The sequence below is a fragment of the Fringilla coelebs genome (assembly GCF_963513975.1).
Source record: "Fringilla coelebs genome assembly, chromosome: 6".
Taxonomy (NCBI): Eukaryota; Metazoa; Chordata; class Aves; order Passeriformes; family Fringillidae; genus Fringilla; species Fringilla coelebs.
In genome coordinates, this window is record NC_140034.1 from 10,159,485 (window position 1) to 10,179,662 (window position 20,178).

Sequence of the window (20,178 nt, forward strand, 5' to 3'; positions counted from 1 at the left end):
TACACCATCACCATATGTTTGAAAGCTGCCATGACTCACACAGAACAGGCTGATGAGTAACAGTATCTTCCTTCCCCAGTGTATAACACTGACCAGAAATCTACCCTGTAAATGGTTCCATTGTGGGCAGCAGCTGAACCTGCCCCACATCCTTGTAATTAACTACATAACTGTAAAATGGTGCTGCCAGGTTTATTGTGCACCAATGCAGAAAGCACTCTAAATTCCTTTAAAGGATGGTTCACACATTTGTCACTTCCCATCCCACTCATTTTGCAGCCAAAAAAGGCTGGAATGCTGTGTTAACCATCTTTTTCATTAATTTCACTTCTTTTTTATATCTTTTCAGCTATGAATTCTGAATGAATATTCATATGAACACTCATATGAATTTGGTTATGAATTTTTGGTTATGAATTCTGTTGGGTAGTGCCCAAAACCAAAGTCGATATTGTAAACAAGTGAGATTGCTTTTCTAATTTACATGCAAACATATAGTAGCTATAAATACTGAAATGACATTGTTAATTACATACAAAATTGAACATTGAGTGCTAGGTGGCTGTTTGATAATACCTATAAATTATAGACTCAAGTCAGTAGGTAACAAGCTGCTTTGTTCCTTTTAGAGAAACTGTGAACCTCATGATTTAAAAGCCTGAGAAAAATCTTCCTGAGATGGAAAAGTGCTCTGCACAGTGGCAGCTCTTCAGCCACATTGTCCCTGCACCAGCCTGTTTTACTCAGTGCTCTGGAGCTCAGATTTAGGGCTGAGATACCCTGGTAACTTAGACATGCCCAGCAAGCCCTCAGGTGTCCCACTGAACAGACAGACCCCTTTTTGCCCAGCAGCAGAAGCAGCACCAGGGGATAGGCAGCAAACAAACTTAATTTTGAGCATCTCTTGTCAATTCAAATTGCTCTGTAATGTCCTATGGCAGAACTGATTTTTTTTCTTTGAAGTGAGCTGGATTTCTTCCTTGGCACAAATTGGCACCTGTGGCTATTTACTCATATGTCAGCTTAGTATTTTGTTGTTTTCCATGGTGGAATTTTTCATGAGGCCTGAGGAAACTGGAGGTTTTCCAGACATGACAGTAAAAGTGAGATGCTATTTTGGTAAATGTGAAAAGAAGATTGATAAATTCAGATGACATTTTCTTACATATTCATTGGAACTTACTTTCCATTTTGTCTTCCATTCTTATAAAATTTTGAACAAATAAGTGTTTTCTCCTAAGTATTTATTGTAGAGTTACTAAAGTCAGAACTGACTAGACTTGGTTTATTGCAGAATATTTATGCTGTGTCATACCAGCTATTTTCTATATGACACTCCAGGGTAATACAACCACTTGGAAAGCAATCAAGGCAGTGAGACTCTTTTGAAATTTGAAATTAATGGATTTTGTCCTTTTAAATAGCCTTAACTACAAAGTCTGTTTTGCAAAACAACACATACCCCCTCTGCTCTCTCCCAAGAATTTAGACTTTTAATTATTTGAGTCATCCCAGGAATTAAAGTCTGTAGCTTTTCTGGAACCCTTTAAAAACAGCCAGCGTACGCTACACCCCAATCATGATTTTTCCATGGCAAGGATTTCTTACAATTTGTCAACAGGAAGTTCTTTTACAATGAGATATGAATAGTGACCTGAATTTCTTATGATTCTGAAACTTGTGTTTTGCCTGTTAATGTGTTTTGGCTCAGCTGATGGAAGTATCACAGCCAAGTCTGCAGCTGAATCATATCAGTGGGTTCTTTGGAGGCAGCAGTGTGAGCAGAGCACTGGGGAGTGCCAGAAAGCCTTGACTGCCCGGGGGGCTGCTGCAAACCCATGCCACACACGGTCCACCACAGTGGCTTCAGGGCTGCTCTGGCTCAGGCTGGTGCTCGTTGCCTCCTGGCAGCCTCAAGAGATGCACACAGACATTTTTGCTGCCTCCTGCTGTCTCAAGCAGTCACAACACACCTGGGACCACCCTAAGGATGAGAACCTGCACAGACCAGCAGGCAAAATCACTGTGCCTATCCCTGCAAAATAGAAGAAACTCAGTTAAATGGGTGTTTGGTTAGAACCACAAGCCACAAACACAAGGCAATGTATGAAATGGACCGTGCCTTCAGAGCATTTACATGGCTTCTAAAACTGATTTTGACTATAGATAAGTCACACCATAGTGATGCTTCTTCTGAGTAAGATCAGACTTGAAAAGGGATCATGTATTGTTTTGCCTTTACTATTTGTAGCCCAATGTACTACTCTTGCACTTCAACAGCATCTGCTGTTTGAATATATCAGTCAAGTAAATCTCACAATACTTGGGTAAATCTTAATCCATTAATGCATGCAAAGCCAAGGCACAAAGAAGTGATTTATATAATTGTGAATACTAATGAGTATGTGCTTCAAGATGATTACATTCCATGCACTTATAAACTCTTATGAAGACATAAACTGTTAAGAAATAAAATGAGCTGTGTTTCCCTTACTAGTTTTGTTTTTTTGAGAAATTAACTTGAATATTCAATTATGGGTTTATTATTCTAGGAATCAGTTTACAGTGATGAGTGGATATAATTTTTAGTATGAAAATGTTATTTGTGCATATTACAGTTCCAGGCATATATTATCCTTTCATGAAAACATTTCAATCTTCAAGTCTTTATGCAAAAGATTGGCCCGTGGGCTCTGCACAGGATGTAAATTAAGTTCTTGTTTGGCTAAATCTGATTACCCTGTAGGGTACCAATCTTGTTTAGTGACACTGGAAGCTAAAAATTGCAAGCAGGACAGTCCACTTAAAATGGGGCCAGGAAGGGTCAGTTTCTAAACAGCAAATCTTTGAACTAGATTTTAAGAATTTTCAGTTAAACATAGAAGCTGTCTCCTCCATAGCTGCTATCATTGCTTTTAAATATCGTAATGAAATTGAGAAAAGCTCTTCTTTTTTCAAGTACAAGTCTTTATTAATCATATGTAAAGATGCTGCAATCACTTTAACCCAGCTTTTACCCATTTGACACTTAATTCCCATTTGACACTTCCTCTTTCTCCTCTCATATTCTATCAAAATTAATGGTCCAATAGAGAAATTCAGTGAATAGCAAAATGCCACACAGAATATCAAAACAAAACCACCTCAAGTCAATACAAACTAAAACTGTTTGAATATTACCAAAATAATGTTGCTTTATTGTGGACTTACTGAGCACATGAGAGAGACTAAAAAGGCACATGCTGACAGTACTGAATATGAACTACTGCTGTTCCTTCTGACAGGATTAGCTAAATACTTAAATGATAAGAACACTCCCCTGTATTTTTCCTATACTGAGAAAATGTGCACAGAAAAGTCACTCTTTGATCTATTTCACTAGCTTCAGTTACTGTAGCAGGCTTTTGTATACATAAAAATTTTATTTTTAGTAGTCTTTGGCATCTCCTTAGCTTTCCTTTGATGTATAAAGGTTTTATGATCAATAATATCTAAAAGCAGCTGGTGTTATTGCAATTGCTCTGAGTCAAGGATAAAACCCAACAAAAGTAATGCAACACTGGTGAAAACGATACGGCTTTTGGCTGTTCAGAAAATGTAATTATCTCAGTAAATGCATGTGGTTTTTAGTAATGAGATTCAAAATTTCAGACAGATTAATTTTAATAACATCTTTTCACAGTGGTTCTATTAGATATTTTAAATCTATTTAAATCAGACCTCAACACTTACCTAATGGATAAATACCTCACTCCCTCAATAGGTTTTAGATGAAGAGACTCAGCACTCCACACAGAATTCTAATGAATTTGAAGGGGGAAAAGGATAAAACCAGGGCTGGAGATAGCCTGGGGGCAACACGCCAGTGTCTGAGGGATGGTGTGCTGGGGAGATCCTTTCATCTGTTGTCTCATGGAGATTGGGGATGGATTTCCATGTGGCAGCAGTGACACAAGGGATATTGATGTGTTGGAAACCCCAGAAGTGCCTGAGAATGATCACATGCAAGGTCCTGCTTGACTGACCCAATGTCCTTCTGTGACAAGGTGACTGCAGAGAGGATGAGGGGAAGGCTGTGGATGTTCCCTTCTAGACTTCAGTAAAGCTTTGACAGTGTTTTCCACAGTTTTCTCCTGGAGAAACTGGCTGCTCATGGCCTGGATGGATGCACTCTTCACTGTTAAAAACTGTCTGGATGGCTGAGGCCAGAGTGCTGGTGGATGGTGCTGCATCCATTTAGCACCCAGTCACAAGCAGTGTTCCCTAGGGAGCAGTGTTGGGGCCAGTTCTGTTTAGTTTCTTTATCACTGACCAGGATGAGTGGATCCAGGACTCCCTCAGTCTGCAGAAGACACCAAGCTGGGCTGGAGTGGGATCTGCTGGAGGGCAGGAGGGCTCTGAACAGGCTGGATTGATGGGCCAAGGCCAATGGTGTGAGGGTCAACAAGGGCAAGCAGAGGTCCTGTCAGCAGTGTCTGACCATGAAGTAAGAGCATGCCCAGGTGGCCAAGAAGGCCAATGCCATCCTGGCCTGTGTCAGCAACAGTGTGGCCAGCAGGAGCAGGGCAGTGACCCCCTGTACTCAGCAGCAGTGAGGCTACACCTCAGCTGCTGTGTGCAGCTCTGGGCCCCTCAGTTCAGGAAGGACAGGGAGGTAACTGCTGGAGTGGTCCTGCTCTCTACAACTACCCCAGAGGAGGCTGTGGAGAGGTGAGAGTCGCTCTCCCAAGTCACAAGCAATGGGAGAGGAAATGGCTGCAGGTTGCACCAGGGGAAGTTGAGATATTAGGAAAAATTTCTTCACCAGAAGGGTTGTCAGGCAGCAGAACAGGCTGCTCAGGGAGCTGGTTGAGTCACTGTCCCTGGAGGTATTTAAAAGACAAAGCAGCTCACAGCTTAATCCTAGCATGGTCCAGTGTATGCTGATATTGTTTTGGGGTGACAAACACTAAAATTACATGCTCAGAAAACATTTTTAACTGTGAATTTACAGAAGCACAATCGAAACCTTCTATTTGAATTCCCACAGCTCCCCCATGCCAGATAATACATATCTGCATGATGAGGCACATTAACTCATCTGATATCGAACAGTTTTTTCCTTGGATTAGTTTGAGTAGTGAATCAATTTCCTGATCTGGTTCAGCAGGCAGACACAAAAATGTCTATGCTAATGGAAGTGAGCAGCTCAGAAAATGAAAATGCTTTTGATTGACCTCTACCCATTTAAAGCATATGTGAAACTACCTTAGGGATGTTATACACAGGCTGTCAGAACATATGGCCATTAACCACCAGTCCACTGGGGCTCTGGTCTCTCCCTTTCTGGGATATTTTCTTGTATTATCCAATTATTGTTTTACATCAGATCTACCTATTAAAGTGTGCATTCACATTGTGGTCAAAGCTTACATACTATAAGATATGATTTCCTGTAAAGCCCTGAAGAATTATATGACATACCCACAGTGGTCTATTTCAAAAATTTATTTTCCTAAATATGGCATTTTGTAAATTTTTAATATATACCCTTTACAGTACTGATGCAGTGTAACAGTCATAAATATTTTCAAAGTGTTGTTTATTATCTCAGCAAACACCACTAATGACTGTTTTCATTTACATATAATATGTAAAAACACAATTCAGGGGCCACTTTAGCCTGATAATATCATACTTGTATGAAACACTGTGATCTGCTACTGTACCAGTAATTTATTTCATTTATTTCGTTTTGCAGAAAATTATTACAGCTGATGTGGACAAAGCTCTTTTTGCTCCAGTTGAAAAAGTCTGTGAAAAAACCATGTCAAGTTTAGATACGAAAAATAGGTCAATGGCTACTGAGTTGATGCTTCCAAAAGCAGAGCCTTCCCTACAGCACAGCTTTAGGAAAACACTTCCTCTGACAGCATACATTCTTTTTAGCAGAATCCTCTTAGTAGGTACTGGTTAAAAAAAAAGTAATTTAACTGTAAAAATGGACAGAGAGAGGGTAGTGAGGAATGAGACTTCTTTTAATTTAAAAATGGCATAATATTTTAGGAGTTCACTTGAACCAAGCTCCTTCCAATTGCTGTTACCTACCTGGAGGCCACAAAAACAACCCTCAGACAAATTATTTTCAGTGCTTTGGAGAAGCTGGTGAGAAGAGCACATTTTTTGGGAAGAAATGAAACAGGAGAAAGCAGCATACGCTTGTAGTAATGTCACTCTTCATACAGGAGTTACCAGTTTTGTCTTCTACCAAAATTAAATGACAGGCAGCACATTTGTTAAATTGCTCAGCAACTAAAACATTTACCAATCATGGATCAGAGGAGCTCTTGTCCAAGGGAGGCACATTTCTCTTAATTAAAAAACCCAAAAATCTAAGATCCTATTGCATAGCACTTTATATGAAATCATACCTTAAATCTTTATCAAAAATAGTAGATAATCACACTGAAGAGAGGATTATTCTAAACTGATTGTATATATACTCTCAATTCAAACTTGTTCCTTCATCCATATTGTATTACTTATGGATAGCTACTGCCCCAGACAGGCAACTGCTGCAAAATGATGAATTTTTGTTTTCTATACCAATATAGTTAGTGGAGACATCATTCTGAGACCAGAGTTCAGGTGCAGCACAATCTCATATTATATAGCAGCCATAACTCTATAGTAAAAACAGGACACTCATTACCCATTCCATCTGACATGAACAAGGAACAGCTTTTAAAAGTTTTCTTCATTGTGTTTCGGTGGAGAAATATTTTAGACGTTCTTGGAATAAAGGGAATCTACACACTGATTATAAATTAAAACCAGTGTTGACTTTTATTTATATAGTTTAACAAGCAAATTCAAGTAATTATTGCATCAATCATTCAGATTTTGAACATTACTAAAAAGCATAAGTTTATAGCATACAGTGTTGCATTCTTCATGGAGCTGTGATTACTGTTCTACATTTTTCTTTCTCCGACGAAGCCACCTCAGAGCTCTCACCAGTGCTACTTGTCCCATGAGGAATGTGATCCTAAAGTTATGTTTATACCAATCTCTAGGATTCCAAAGCCAAGAAAATCATCAGCACACAGAACAAGAACAAGATACACAATTACATTAAAATATCCTTTGGCATTGACAAATGATATTTCATTGATGACCTGCATTTTCTGTTCTTTGTGGTAACCCTTTGCCTGCCTAATAAGAGTTAAATAACCTATGGAAAAGTCTACGTGTATATCCACATTCAGGAACAAATTACACATGGAGTACAGGGTTGCAACTGTATTTGAAATCAGGGGAGATAAAATAGTTAAGACTATGTCTCATGTTTCAGAAGTAAAGCAGATCACCAAGCTATCTGGAATACCTGCCAGTGCTTTGCTTCAGGTAAAATTTGTTTGTGTGTGGATGAGGATACCTCTGTTAAAAAGGGCAGAGTTGGTCTCATACAAGGCTGACAAAAAATAAAATCAAATCACACTTCAAAGGCTAATTGTATAACCCAACATTACCCTTCCACTGCAGTATCTTTTAAAGATAATGCCTTTAATATTGCCAAAGTTAATCTTTATCTTTGAATAATTTAATTTTTATTAATCATGCATGGCTTCTGGAACAAATTAAAATTATTCACAGTATGGTCTGCATCAGCCCTTTTTAACCTCTGCAAACTTGCTTCAAGTTCTTTGCCCCTATTACAAATTAAAATAATATCAAAATTTTTTTCTAGTTTCTAACAAGGATCTCACCCCCATGATGTGAAATGCTCACAAGAAGCAATAGGATACATAGAATTCTGGAACTAGAACACTGGGATTTAGGTCTTCTCCTGAGATGTCTGGGGCAAACCTTGCATGCACAGATCTAACATAAGCCTGAGATACCAGCTTCTCAGTGAGGACAGCAGCCAAATTCACACTGACAAGCAGCACTGAGCTACCCCTTCAATTGTCATGTTAAATAAAAGTATCATGCTAACATTGCAACTGTTTCTTTTCCCCTTTCACGTTTAATTTCCTATATCCTTCTTGAATTTTTTTCCAAAACTAAATTGTATTTCCAGTTTAAGTACCCTGAACTAAATATTCAAGGCATCTATGCACAGTCATTGCTTCAATTTTAACTACATTTTAGAAGTTGCAACACTTCAGCTGCCAGTTTTCAGGCCAGCTGGCAATACTGCAAAAGAACACACAGCTAAATGCATAAACAGACTTGTATAAATATGACCCCTCAAAATCAGACTGTCTGTAAAAAGCTCTGCTGTTTTCAGGGCTGTGTAGTTCCACTTTGAAACTACAACAATGCAGCCAACCTGATTTTACAAGTCAGCAGCAAGGAAGGTCATGTTTAAGCACAAAGCCTGAATTTTCTTCCCCTGAAGATGGGATGCTATCCTAAGGTCACTGCAACAATGGCAACTGCTAACCAGTTCTAAGATAAACTATTTGCATTCCCACTTATCAATTATAGGCAATGTATTGACAATCCTTTCACTAAAAACAATTTCTTACTTAGCATCTTTTCATGCTGTTGCTTTGGATTATGGTGAGGTTCCCCCCTATCCCTCCATGGGCAAGATAATATGTGTATATTTAAATATTTGTTATTTAAATTGTTCTTACAGGATAGCATTTTATGGTTTATGCGCAATATACAAGGAAACTTAAACCACCATTGGTGGTTTAAGATCAGTTTTAAGATCATTGGTGGTTTAAGATCAGTTGCAGTGATGGCAGAACTCTCACTAGCATTACACCATGAGGAACCCAGTCACACCTGACACTTTGGAACCCAACAATCTCCCAATCCAGTACAGAGAGGAAACTGCAGTTGTGCTTTCACATTCAGTGGTCAGCATTCCTGGATTAAGTGCTGTCTTCCTTTACTTTCCCATTCCTCCCTCATTCCTAGCCCTTTTTCAAGCATGGGTGTTTGCAAGTCATTTTTCACCCCTTTCAGATCCCCACTCAAGTTTATTGAGTCATTGTACACACAGTAACACTGAAACAAGGCAGGAGATGCTCTGAAGAGTTGGATGTGGGTTTCCCAAGCTGTAGCTGAGGTTCTACCCAGGACAGGTGATCATTTTATGCCTTGTCAAACTCAAAAGCCGATCATTTTTTTACTAGACACTTGCAAAATAATAGATCCAGGATTATTAAATATAACTCCCATTAAATGATTTTCCTTTGAGATAAATCACATTTATTTGTCCTTATTTAACAGTCAGCTAGAATCTGTTATACAGAACTTTCAAGTGGTCTATTTGCATATTTATCAGTTTCAATTAGCAGCATGAAAAGACCTGTGCCCTAAGATAATAAAATGTGCCTGATCTTGTCTCTTCAAATCTCAGTCTTGAGCTTATCTTTCCACTAAAACAACAATAAGCAGCAGCAGAACTCAAATTATAATGCAAACTTATCAAATGCTAATAACAGCATTAAAAAAATAATTTTCAAAAATTACAGGGGTTTGTGCTGTTTTACTAATTACAGAAAAAATGTTCAAATTTTAAACTTGATCTTATACCTTTCACTTAAACTGTAATGTATAATGGTCAACATAAATACCTTCTACATACCTGTTGTACTGCAAATGCTTTTTTAAATTTTTATTTAGAAAGTCCTTGTAAAATTCAGCCATTTCTTCTGCATTCAGTGTTGCTTTTTGACCTGAAAATAGGTTTTGGTGTAACAAAGTCAAGGCAATTCTTTGGATCAAAGCACTGGGTTCAGATGCTAGGTCTAACTCCTTGCTCCTACAAGCATTCTGGGCAAACCTGAACAAGTTAATATGCCTTTAACGTTCAACCTTTTAAAACTTATCTAGAGAGCACAGCAGATTAAAAATACTGATCATCTTGAAGCTGGCATAGTTCTTAAACCCCTATTACTTGGGAAAGTAATAAAGTTTATCAGCTCTTAGACTATTTAGGGAACCAGTGAACCCCTATGAAAATGTGCATAGATCTAGGAGTATCTATCCTTTGAATAAAATAATTTCTCACAGGGCTGAAGCCTAAAGAGTACCAATATGAGCATTTAGTAACTTAATTTCCCCCCCTAAAGCAAGTCCATAAATATCAAAAGAACACTATCCACAATTAACATGGTATTTTCAGATGTAATTCTTTTTCTATTACTGTTAACAAATTCCAAGTAACTTCAGGCAAAAAGTTTATGTTCTGAGATATCAGACTTCCAAACAATCTAGTAAGCAATTATTTTGAGAACAAAAGATGATTTTGAATATGTCACTCATAACCAGAATATAAAAGGTCCAGGAAGACCTGTGGCTACAGCACAAGATGTCTAATCCTGAGAACCAGCAAATATTCTCAATTCTACCAGACAATTCCTACACAACCCTTCTGGCACAAAATGTCCCTAAAATGACAGTCAAATTTCAGTGCCCCAGGGAACATGGATATGATGAGGGAAATGGAATTGCAATATTCAGCTTGCTGTGCTTCCAAAATGCATTTTAAAGCTCTTAAGATTGACCACAGAAATGTAAATTATTGACTGGTTCTATTTGTCATTATTTAAAAAGCTAATATACCACAATGTATTAACATACTATGGGATAAATTAACTATAAAACCATCTGAAGGCTGCCAGGTTAATACTTATAGTTAATTTGTTTCTTTAAACTGGTATCAGCAAAACTGATGCATTACATAGGAAAGTAATTTTTGTTCCAACTGTTTGTGTATATTTTTATTTTTACAAGTATTCACAGCTGTATTATAGAATAGCTGACCAAAGGCATGCAGTTGATATCGATTTATTTTTAATGGAAGTATGTGGTCACTCTCTTTTACTTCTAGAGTATAAAAGCAAAACAAAAACCCCAACAAAACTGCAATATAAAATAAGTGGTTTTAAAACAACATAGATCTTAATTAAAATTACTTCTCAAGCACACACTGATCACTGGAATATAAACAGAAAAGAAAAATAATGGTCTGTGACATACAGAACGTCAGAGCAGATGCTTCACTGAACTCAAACAGATCATTATTCTGTGAACAAAGTGTTCAACCTCATACTACAATGCCCAATTCACTATTATTATGAAGGCATTTTGTTTTCATTTTCACACAATGAATTAGAGGGACAACTATTTTACAGCAACTGTGCCCAGGCAGAGACAGGCAGATAGCAGCTGCCTTACTGTCCCTCAAGGAAAAATATTGTATTCACTGGATACACCACGGACCTGAAGCCAAAGACTGTGAATTTATCCATCCAACCATAACATGCAGATGCAAATGCTCTGTATGTTTATCTCAGCCAGCTCACTGACTTAGGAGGTGTGAAAGTAAAAAGTCCCTTCCTCCTCAGGCTACACAATTATTATATTACTGGGCTAGGATTTCAGCACATTCCTTCTGGCTGCAAGGAAGGAATTAGGGGGAGAACAGATGATATGACCCCTACATGCATGTCTCTGAAAAGCTCCTTGTCTCTTTTATTATCATACTCCTGAAAACACTTCTAAATCCTACCCCTAAGATTTACGTGTGACAGAACACAAAAAGCATAAAGTAACAAAATTCATAAACTAACAAAGTTATTCAGAATGCATCCTAAATTATTAACAAAGATCTCACTAACCTGATTCATCTCTCATTTCCAGACCCTTGGCTTTCAGTCTTGAATAAATAAATTCTTCTTTTTCCTAAAACATGTTTTTCCATGTTAGAATGGGATGTAGTCAGTCCTTGAAGTTAACCGTTGGTTTTAATTACACAGCAATATGGTGTTCAACACCCTTTGAAATAACTAGCAATACTCATTATACTTGGAAGTGTCAACTAAACACTTTTCTTAGTCTAGTGAGTTAGTTAAACTGGTCACTTAGACCCTGCAACCTGCATGCATCAATTAATTCATGCAACTGTCCTACTGATACTTATAAAACTGATTTGTGGAGTAAAGCTACAGCCAAACTTCAGTGTCGTCTGACAGGAGCCAAACTTTCAGTTTATAAAACAAACTATGGAAATGTGCTGGACTGCATAACTGAGATTTTGAGCATAGAGGAAAACACGCAGCCCAAAAAATTAAAATTATTTAGATGGAAGCACAGTAATAATTCGTGTGTGAGTTTTACAGACTTAAAAACAGTTCTGTGGAATTAAAAAAAAAACAAGCTTCATTTTTTTCTGGGATCTTTGCAAGTTTTGAGAGGATATTACGTTCAACATCATAAACAATGGTGAATTACTGAACTGTTACTGTTCTTCCAAAAAATGCCACATTGTCTGGGAGATGCTAAAATCAGGAAAGACAGACTCACTTTAGCCTTGCTGGGATATGCTGCCAGTGAAATGGGACATATCATTTACCCTCATTTAGTCTTGGTAATTACACCAAATTTCTCTCACTTGTAACAAGAGAAAAACCAGCCATGAAATAATTTTCCAGAGCTGCTCTAGTCACAGACAGGTCCAGCACGTAGAGCAGCCACAACTTTATACTTTCAGTGCAAGACAGAAAAAAGGCAAATACTCTACACCACTAGGCAGCAATAAAACACGTGGGACTTTGAGTTTTGTGCATCATTTAAATAAATGAACGGTAAAGCCGTCATTTCCTCCGTGACCCTGAGCGCATTAACAGCGGGCAGACCCGAGCCCCCCGGTGTCGGGCAGGCAGGGGAGCAGCAGCGGGTGCGGGCCCGGCTCACCTGGCGGAAGGCGCGGTTGTGCCGTGCCCAGAAGCGCTGGTTGCTGGCCTGGGCCTCCTGGCGCGCCTCCCGCAGGCGCCGCTCCAGCGCCGTCTCCTTGGGGGGCACGTAGAAGATGATGGGGCGCAGGTTGGAGAGCTTGTCCGGGGGCCCGATCCAGTCATTGTGCGAGTGTGCAGGGGGACGGAAACCCCGGCCCTGTGAAACACAGACACAACGCGTTATCAGCACCGCTGCAGAGCTTCTGAAGGACCTCTCAAATTGGAATAAATTCCCAAACGCCACGGAGCATACAAGCATAGCAATAAAGCACATTTATTTACTGCGACCATGTGTTTGTTTTTTTTAATATTTTGTTTGTTTGTTTTCATTTTTCTACCACGGAGAGAGCCAGCAAATATCCAAGTTTTTTGCGGCGCTGATCTCTGCCCTCTGGTGACCAGTGACAGCACCCAAGGGAACAGAGTGAAGCTGTGTCAGGGGAAGTTTAGGCTGGATATTAAAGGCTCTTCACCCAGAGGTGATGATCACTGGAACAGACTCCCCAAGGATGGGGTCACGGCCCCAAGCGCGACAAGCTCAAGGAGCTTTTGGATAACTCTCTCAGTGATGCGATTCTTAGGGCTGTTCTGGGCAGGGCCACGAATCGGATTTCGGTGATCCTTGTGGGGGCCTTGAAACTCGTATTTTATAATTCTGCGTTTCTAAGTTTTCCTCAGCCCGGCGTTCTTCCTGCTTCCCTGTGCCCGCACAGAGGCGTATGCCTACCCCAGCCGAGTCCAGAACACCCGGTGTTATCCCACAGGCCGGACCTCAGCGCCCCGCCAACAACCAGCACCGGGGGCCTCGGCAAACACATCAAAAACCAGAGGCCGCGGGGATCGCGGTTTGCTGCCGGCTGCCCTCGCCTCGCCGGCGTTACCGGGAGGCAGCCGGAGCGCTCCCCACTGAGGGCTCCGCGAGGGCGGCGGCCCCCGAGGCTCCCCCCGGCCCCCGCAGGAACCGCCGCCCCCCCGCCGGGTTTACCACGCTGTCCGGCCGCTCCCCGCGCTCAGCCGCGCGGCCGCTGCCGGAGGAGGCGGAGGAGGAAGCGGAGGAGAGGGGGTGGCGACGGTAACAGCCACCGGCCCGCAGCGCCCGGGCCGCCGCCATGGCGTGCCGCTGTACGGCGCTGCCGCACGGGTGCCGCGGGCAGGGCGGGGCCATGTCGGGGCCGGGGCTGGGCCCGCCTCGGCCTCCGCCTCCCTCTGCGCGGCCGGGCCGGGCCGGGCGGGGCTCCGGCGGTTCGCGGCGCTCGGCCCGGGGCGCAGCGCCGGCCCGGGCAGCGGGTCCTCGCCGGGCGGCGGGTGAGTGAGTGACTGCGGCGGGTCGCGGGCGCCGCGCGGGTTCGCTGCGGGGCCGGTGGGGACGAGCCTCCCGCAGGTGCCTCGGCGGCGGCCCGGTGTCATTTCCTCTTCTCGCTGCGCCGGGCCCCACCGAGGGGGAGGCGGGAGGTTGTCACCATGGCGGGGGCGACGAGTTCAAAGAAGCAGCAAGGTATGTTCGGGGACGGGGCGCTGCCCCGCGGTTGTGGCGCCCGAGGGCGGTCGGGTTCGGCCGCTGTTCTCCCCTCGCTCCGGGTTCTCCCCTGGGCTGCGGGTGCCCTGTTTGTTCTGCGGCGGCTTCAGCTGCGGAGCAGGTGGGGAAGGCTGGGGGTGAACAGCCTAGAGCTGGGCGTGTGGCAACTAAAGCGTCGCCCCTGCGACCCGACCGGGAGAAAGGTGTAAAAAAATTAAAGGGTTATGAAATATCAGCTAAGCGGTTTATTCGTATTGGTGAAGGTACCTAAAATAGTGCTGAAGTGCTTCAGAATGTAAAAGTTGCAATGTGTGCTCGTGTAGCACTTAAGCAAGTCTTGTTCTCGTTTTCCTTGTAGCTCGTCTGAAGCTGGAGGCGGGAAGAGGAATGGATATGGGTAACCAACACCCATCCGTAAAACGGTTACATGAAATACAGAAAGAAGTCAAAGAGATCGAACAGCAAGTGGCTGTCTTCAGCGGTCTGTCTACCGACCGAGATTACAAGGAACTAGAAAGAAACCTTACAAAACAGCTTTTTGAGATCGATTCTGTAGACACCGAAGGGAAGGGGGATATTCAGCAAGCCAGAAAGCGAGCTGCCCAGGAAACTGAGAGGCTACTGAAGGAACTGGAACAAAATGCAAACCATCCGCGCAGACTGGAAATAGAGGCTTTATTCAAGGAGGCACAGTCTCTTGTGGAACGTGAGATCACGCCTTTTTACGAAGGAGGAAACTGTATAAGTGATGAATTTGAAGAAGGAATTCAGGACATTGTGCTGAGGCTTACCCAGGTGAAAACTGGAGGCAAAGTTTCTCTACGCAAAGCAAGATACCGCACTCTGACAAAGATATGTACTGTTCAGGAGATCATAGAGAATGCTGTAAAGAAACAGCTGTCCCTGCCACTCTCTAATGATGTTCATCCTTCTGTCTCCAAAATTAACTCTGTAATGTGTGAGGTGAACAAAGCCAGAGGAACTCTCATTGCGCTTCTAATGGGAGTGAGTAGTAATGATACCTGCAGGCACCTGTCCTGTGTGCTCACCGGCCTCATTGCTGATTTGGATGCTTTAGATGTCTGTGGTCGCACAGAAATAAGAAACTACAGAAAGGAAGTAGTAGAAGAGATCAATAAATTGCAGAAATACCTGGACTTGGATGAAGAAGCAAATTCTACTCATGCTTATGATTTGGCAAAAAATCAGTCAATTCTAAAAATAGAAGAGATCCGTAAGAAGACGAAGGAAGTTCATTCCTTACTTCTGAAAACAGAGAATGCCTCTGATTTGTATCTGGGATCCAAAGCAGAGTTGCAGGGACTAATTGCCCGCCTAGATGAAGTGAGTCCAGGAAAAAATCCCTGTATTAGAGAGGCCAGGAGAAGAGCAGTAATTGAAGTTCAGACTCTTATAACATATATTGATTTGAATGAAGCGCTGGAAAAAAGGCAAAAGTATCCAGAGCAAACTGCTGTTGAACATCAGTGTCATAAAGCAGTTTGGACTGTACTTGGAAACTTGTCTCAAATTCAGAAAGAGGTGATTTCATTCGATGGAAACAGAACAGATAAAAATTACATGAGACTGGAAGAACTTCTTACAAAACAACTTCTAGCCCTGGATGCTGTTGATCCGCAAGGTGACGAGCGGTGTAAGGCTGCCAGGAAGCAGGCAGTAAAGCTTGCACAGAATATTCTTTACTATCTGGACATGAAAACAGATGAATGGGAATACTGAAACAGCCGTAGCCTGACACAGAAGAACATGTTTCCCTTTGGCACTTTATGAAGATCATTGGCAGCACATAATAAAGTATTCTGTGCTTGCTGAAATCATGGAAATTGCATAAGCAGTTGACTTGGCTATATGTCTGCTATCCCACGCAGTCACCCACTTGCCATGGCAACTGTCAGTACACCATCAGCAATTCTGGTCACTGATATAAGCAAAGAAGTGCAATTCTCTGAAGGAATAGCTTAATACTTGATCAAATAGCTTCTTCTTTTTTTTCTTCTCTTTTTCTTTCTTGTTTTTATTCTGATAGCCTTGTGCAATGTTCAGTGAATGCAGGTTTTTCAAAGACACAGAAACTTCCTTATGGTACAATACTGGCAAAACTATTTAAGGAGACTGAACATGAAAATTAGTATTCAGGCATGAGGCTCCATCCAGCAACTTCACAGCAGTCTGGATGTCCTGTTAATGTGCTGTCATGACATAAAGTACTAAGGGCAAAAAGCCTGCTGGCTTTTGGATTGTGCTTGATTTATTCCATCCATCATAGCATCTAGATATCTCAGTTAATGGAGCTATAATGCCAGCTGCAAATTAGCATTTACATAGGCAAAGCCAATTATGTCAATTTTGGTAATACCTGAGCCCTTTGATTTGCAGAACCAGGTCTTTTGTTGGTGGAAATTCTTTCAAGTTATTGCTTTAAGGTACTGAGACTTGGAGAGGAAAATCTGTACATTTATACCAAACAGATAAAGGGGATTTTGAGGATTTCAAACTGCCATCCATAAACCCTTGAAAGCTGCACTGAACTTTATTTAGTGGCTGCTTGGGTGTCTTTTTAAACTCTGCTGTTGCGTCTGGTTTTCACATTTGGCGAAAACATGAACAGACTTCACTTTGAAGTGAAATGTGCATTTTGGAATTATTTTTGTAAAATTAGGTAGCCAGCTATAAAGATGTCCCTAATGATGTAAGTATGTGCTACATGGTCAGGTGTGGCTTCAAGCATGTCTTGGAAAGACTTGTGGCAAATGTCTCTCTTTACAACTCATTCACTTGTTTCAGAAGCTTCATAAATAGGCTTGCTTGTACTGTTGTATGCACCTACCTTTTTATTTGTGGCTGCTAGTGCCAATCACATTTCTACTATAGCATGTTTTTTGGCATTTTTTGAGAGCATGGCATTAAAATGATTATATACAGATATATATAAAGAATATAGATATATATAAAGATATATTCAATTGTGGATAATTTGCACTCAGCTCTTTCAGGATGAAATAAGGAATTAGTGTTCTGTAGATGATGATTTGCACCACTTTAAGGAGTAAAAACTGTTTCAGATATTACAATAAATATTTTTAAGATCTATTTTTGACTGATTAGAGAAGACAGTACTGTCTGTGAGAGACAAGTGCCTTTATGACACTGCTATCTTGCACCGTCATACGTAGATATAGGAACTCTTTACTGGCAGCTTGATACATTTGTAATCTTTGCAAACTGGATTTTTCAGGTATATATCTAATTCTATTGTAGTATATGTCAAGCTAACATAATACAATAGGTGACAGTTGCCCTATAGAGTCCTGAGAATGAGTATCAAATTTGGGAAATACATATTCTGCTTCAAAACTAAAGCATTGGTGTGGAGGTGTGGGACTTTGGGCAGGTCTTCTGTGCCTATTGCTACAAGAATAATATGTTTGTTCATAATATACTGTGAGATGTTGATTGAAGGCTGCATACCTTCAGAGTGTGAATAGATTTTGTTTGTGATTGTGCAGGTGATTGCTTTGCAAATCTACTTGCCAAAACCTACATAATTGAGTACAGTGCCTAAGGCACAATTTGGCAATGACAGAATGTTTGTTGGAGGATTCTTCCTGCTCCTTCAGAGACACAACCCCATGGAATTTAACTCTCCTTCAAAAAAATTCCCCTAATTAAAATTCCAATCTCTGTTTGAATATTATGTGGCTAACACAGAATATTAATAGTGTTATACACCTGAATTATTTTACTCATTTCAAGCTCTCGACGTGTTTGAATTGCAACTTGTGATTTGCACTTACATTTTTAGGAAAGATAAGGATTTGATATTGTAATGATGTTAGTAATTTTTCTTGAGTATTACTGTGGGGTCTGCAGTGGTTACTTGTAGTTTGTTTAAACAATTTAGTGTCTGTGTTCTCTGGCAGATACGTGTAGTTTTATAAGCGTTTGAGCCTCTTATGTAAAAATGAGTAAGTGTAGTTATCGGATCTGTTCTATTTTAAATGTGTCCTTTAGTTTTCCTGAATGGATCGTTATGCCTGCATCTCTAAGAATGCAAATGTGTAAGGATAGTGTAATTTGACTGAGTAGAGTCCAGTAGCACGGTATTATGTGGATTAAGGTTTTTTCCTTTTTCTGTACTCTGATAAATTGACTATTTAAATTTTATGGTAAAATCCTCAGCTGGAATGGGTTTAATTCACAGTTTTTGCATGAATAAAAGTAATAAAATATATGTGCTTAACAAAAAAAAAAAAAAAAAGTCAAAACAAACCCCAAAAAACCAAAAAAAGAAATGCACAGGTTTCTCAAAAATTTGCTTTTATGCTGAAGAATGTAATTTCTCTGTTTTTCATATCCAAAGATTGAGAGAGACACAACTTTTCTTTCCAATACAGTAGGCTGAAATAATCTTCAAAATGTAAATGGACCAAATGGCAAAAGCCTGCAATTTAGTACTATACTAAAATAGAATAACTTTTCTGTGTGCTGCCTTATGTAGCTTAGAGCAAAATAATCGAGTGGGTATTCTGGGGGAGAGATAATCCTGCATCATGATTCCTATTTGTTAACCAAATTTCTTTTTAAACTAGTTTTCTTTAGTTGCTTCAGTATTTATTTTTTGTTGTTTGCCACTCAGAGTGGTTTTTCTGTGATTTTTCTGTATTTCTACATCACAGAAATCCAAATCTTTGGAGAAGATTTTTGTTAAGTACAATTCTTACCTTTAAAACTTAACAGAAGTCAATGTCTGTGCTCCTAATGGTGTACCTGTCTTCAGTTATTGCTGTGTAGGAGTTGACATTTGTGTTCACAGATCCAAGATTAAATATTGCAGTGTTAAATTCTCGATTTTTAATACAAATACATTACTGCTATAACTAGGTATTCATTTGAATGTTACGCCCTGATGCCTTTCTCTATTTATTTTTGAATGTGAGTAATCAGAATGTAAATTATTTTTGTCTTAGAGCAAGTGTTTTTATTAAACATACAGACATAAAGCTCTTTCCCCCCTTCTTCTTTAAAAGTTTGCTTTTTCACTGCTGTATTGATTAAAATAAAGTTCTTTGTGTGGATACCACTCCTACTTGCTAAATCTGGTGCCTGTTGGTTTTCTCTGCATTCCTCAGCAGCAGCTTTGCAGCCTGCAGGGTTGCACTTGGCTGATGACTGCAGCAGTGCTCGTGGCAGGGTGCAGATCTCGCCGCTTTGCTCTTGGAGGATGCTGCCTGAGCAGATGAGCTGGTGAAATTGATGGCGTGGTTCTCTTCCTGCAAAGTCAGCGTGGATGGATCCCAGAGCCTTCAGCAGGAGCTCAGCTGCTCTGGTTTTAGGCTGTGCACATGAGGCAGGTTCCCTGGTTGCTCTGCTGGCTCCCTGTGTGTTTTGGAGGTGCAGTGAGCCGCGTTACCGGCTCGCTGCTGATGGGAATTCTCTCTCTGCCCAGAAAGCTGCCAGCTTTGTGTAGTTTCTGCTGCTTGGCCAACTCCAGTGAGCTGATTGAATCCAATAAAATGGGAGAAAACAAACAACAAAAATGGAGGAGGGCATTTAATGAACCAAACTGGCTTTTAGAAATGCTTGTGGGCCAGAGTTGCTTGAAATGAAGGGGTATGTAGTGCAGCCATGGGCTAGGGAGCAAATGGTAAGAATTTTGGTAGCAGCAAGTTGTTAGATCAACTTATAGTTAAATAACTGAAGGAGGAAGAAGCAAAGGTGTCAACTGTCGACTCCTACAAAGAAGTAGGAATTTTCTGCTTCACTAATGGGATGTGATGAAGGCAATACAAATGAATCATGTATGGAAAATAAACCAGTAGCTTTCAACTGCACTTTCATGATAATGTCACAAGTGATCCTAGAATCCTTATAGGAGCAGTAAGGTTGGAAAAGACTGCCAAG

General features: G+C 40.7%; 2 protein-coding genes across 2 annotated transcripts; one reads left to right on the forward strand and one right to left on the reverse strand.

Moving 5' to 3' along the window:
* Positions 1-5,509: 5,509 nt before the first annotated feature.
* Positions 5,510-13,886, reverse strand: COA8 (cytochrome c oxidase assembly factor 8). Its single transcript, XM_084208138.1, has 5 exons — positions 13,726-13,886; positions 12,700-12,897; positions 11,625-11,688; positions 9,587-9,677; positions 5,510-7,051 (listed from the first exon to the last, which is right to left on the reverse strand). The coding sequence occupies exons 1-5, from the start codon at positions 13,849-13,851 to the stop codon at positions 6,946-6,948; spliced, it is 585 nt and encodes a 194-aa protein (XP_084064264.1). The 5' UTR covers positions 13,852-13,886; the 3' UTR covers positions 5,510-6,945.
* Positions 13,887-13,945: 59 nt separating this feature from the next.
* On the forward strand, positions 13,946-19,363 carry BAG5 (BAG cochaperone 5). Its single transcript, XM_084208584.1, has 2 exons — positions 13,946-14,045; positions 14,615-19,363. Exon 2 carries the CDS (start codon positions 14,644-14,646, stop codon positions 15,994-15,996), a length of 1,353 nt encoding a protein of 450 aa, XP_084064710.1. The 5' UTR covers positions 13,946-14,045; positions 14,615-14,643; the 3' UTR covers positions 15,997-19,363.
* Positions 19,364-20,178: the final 815 nt, after the last annotated feature.

Coding starts and splice junctions, on each gene's coding strand:
- COA8 (XM_084208138.1), bottom strand. CDS start 13,851: ATGGCGGCGGCCCGGGCGCTGCGGGCCGGTGGCTGTTACCGTCGCCAC. Junction 11,689..12,699: donor ACAACCGCGCCTTCCGCCAG/GTGAGCCGGGCC, acceptor AACATGTTTTAG/GAAAAAGAAGAATTTATTTA. Junction 9,678..11,624: donor GGAAATGAGAGATGAATCAG/GTTAGTGAGATC, acceptor ACCTATTTTCAG/GTCAAAAAGCAACACTGAAT.
- BAG5 (XM_084208584.1), top strand. CDS start 14,644: ATGGATATGGGTAACCAACACCCATCCGTAAAACGGTTACATGAAATA.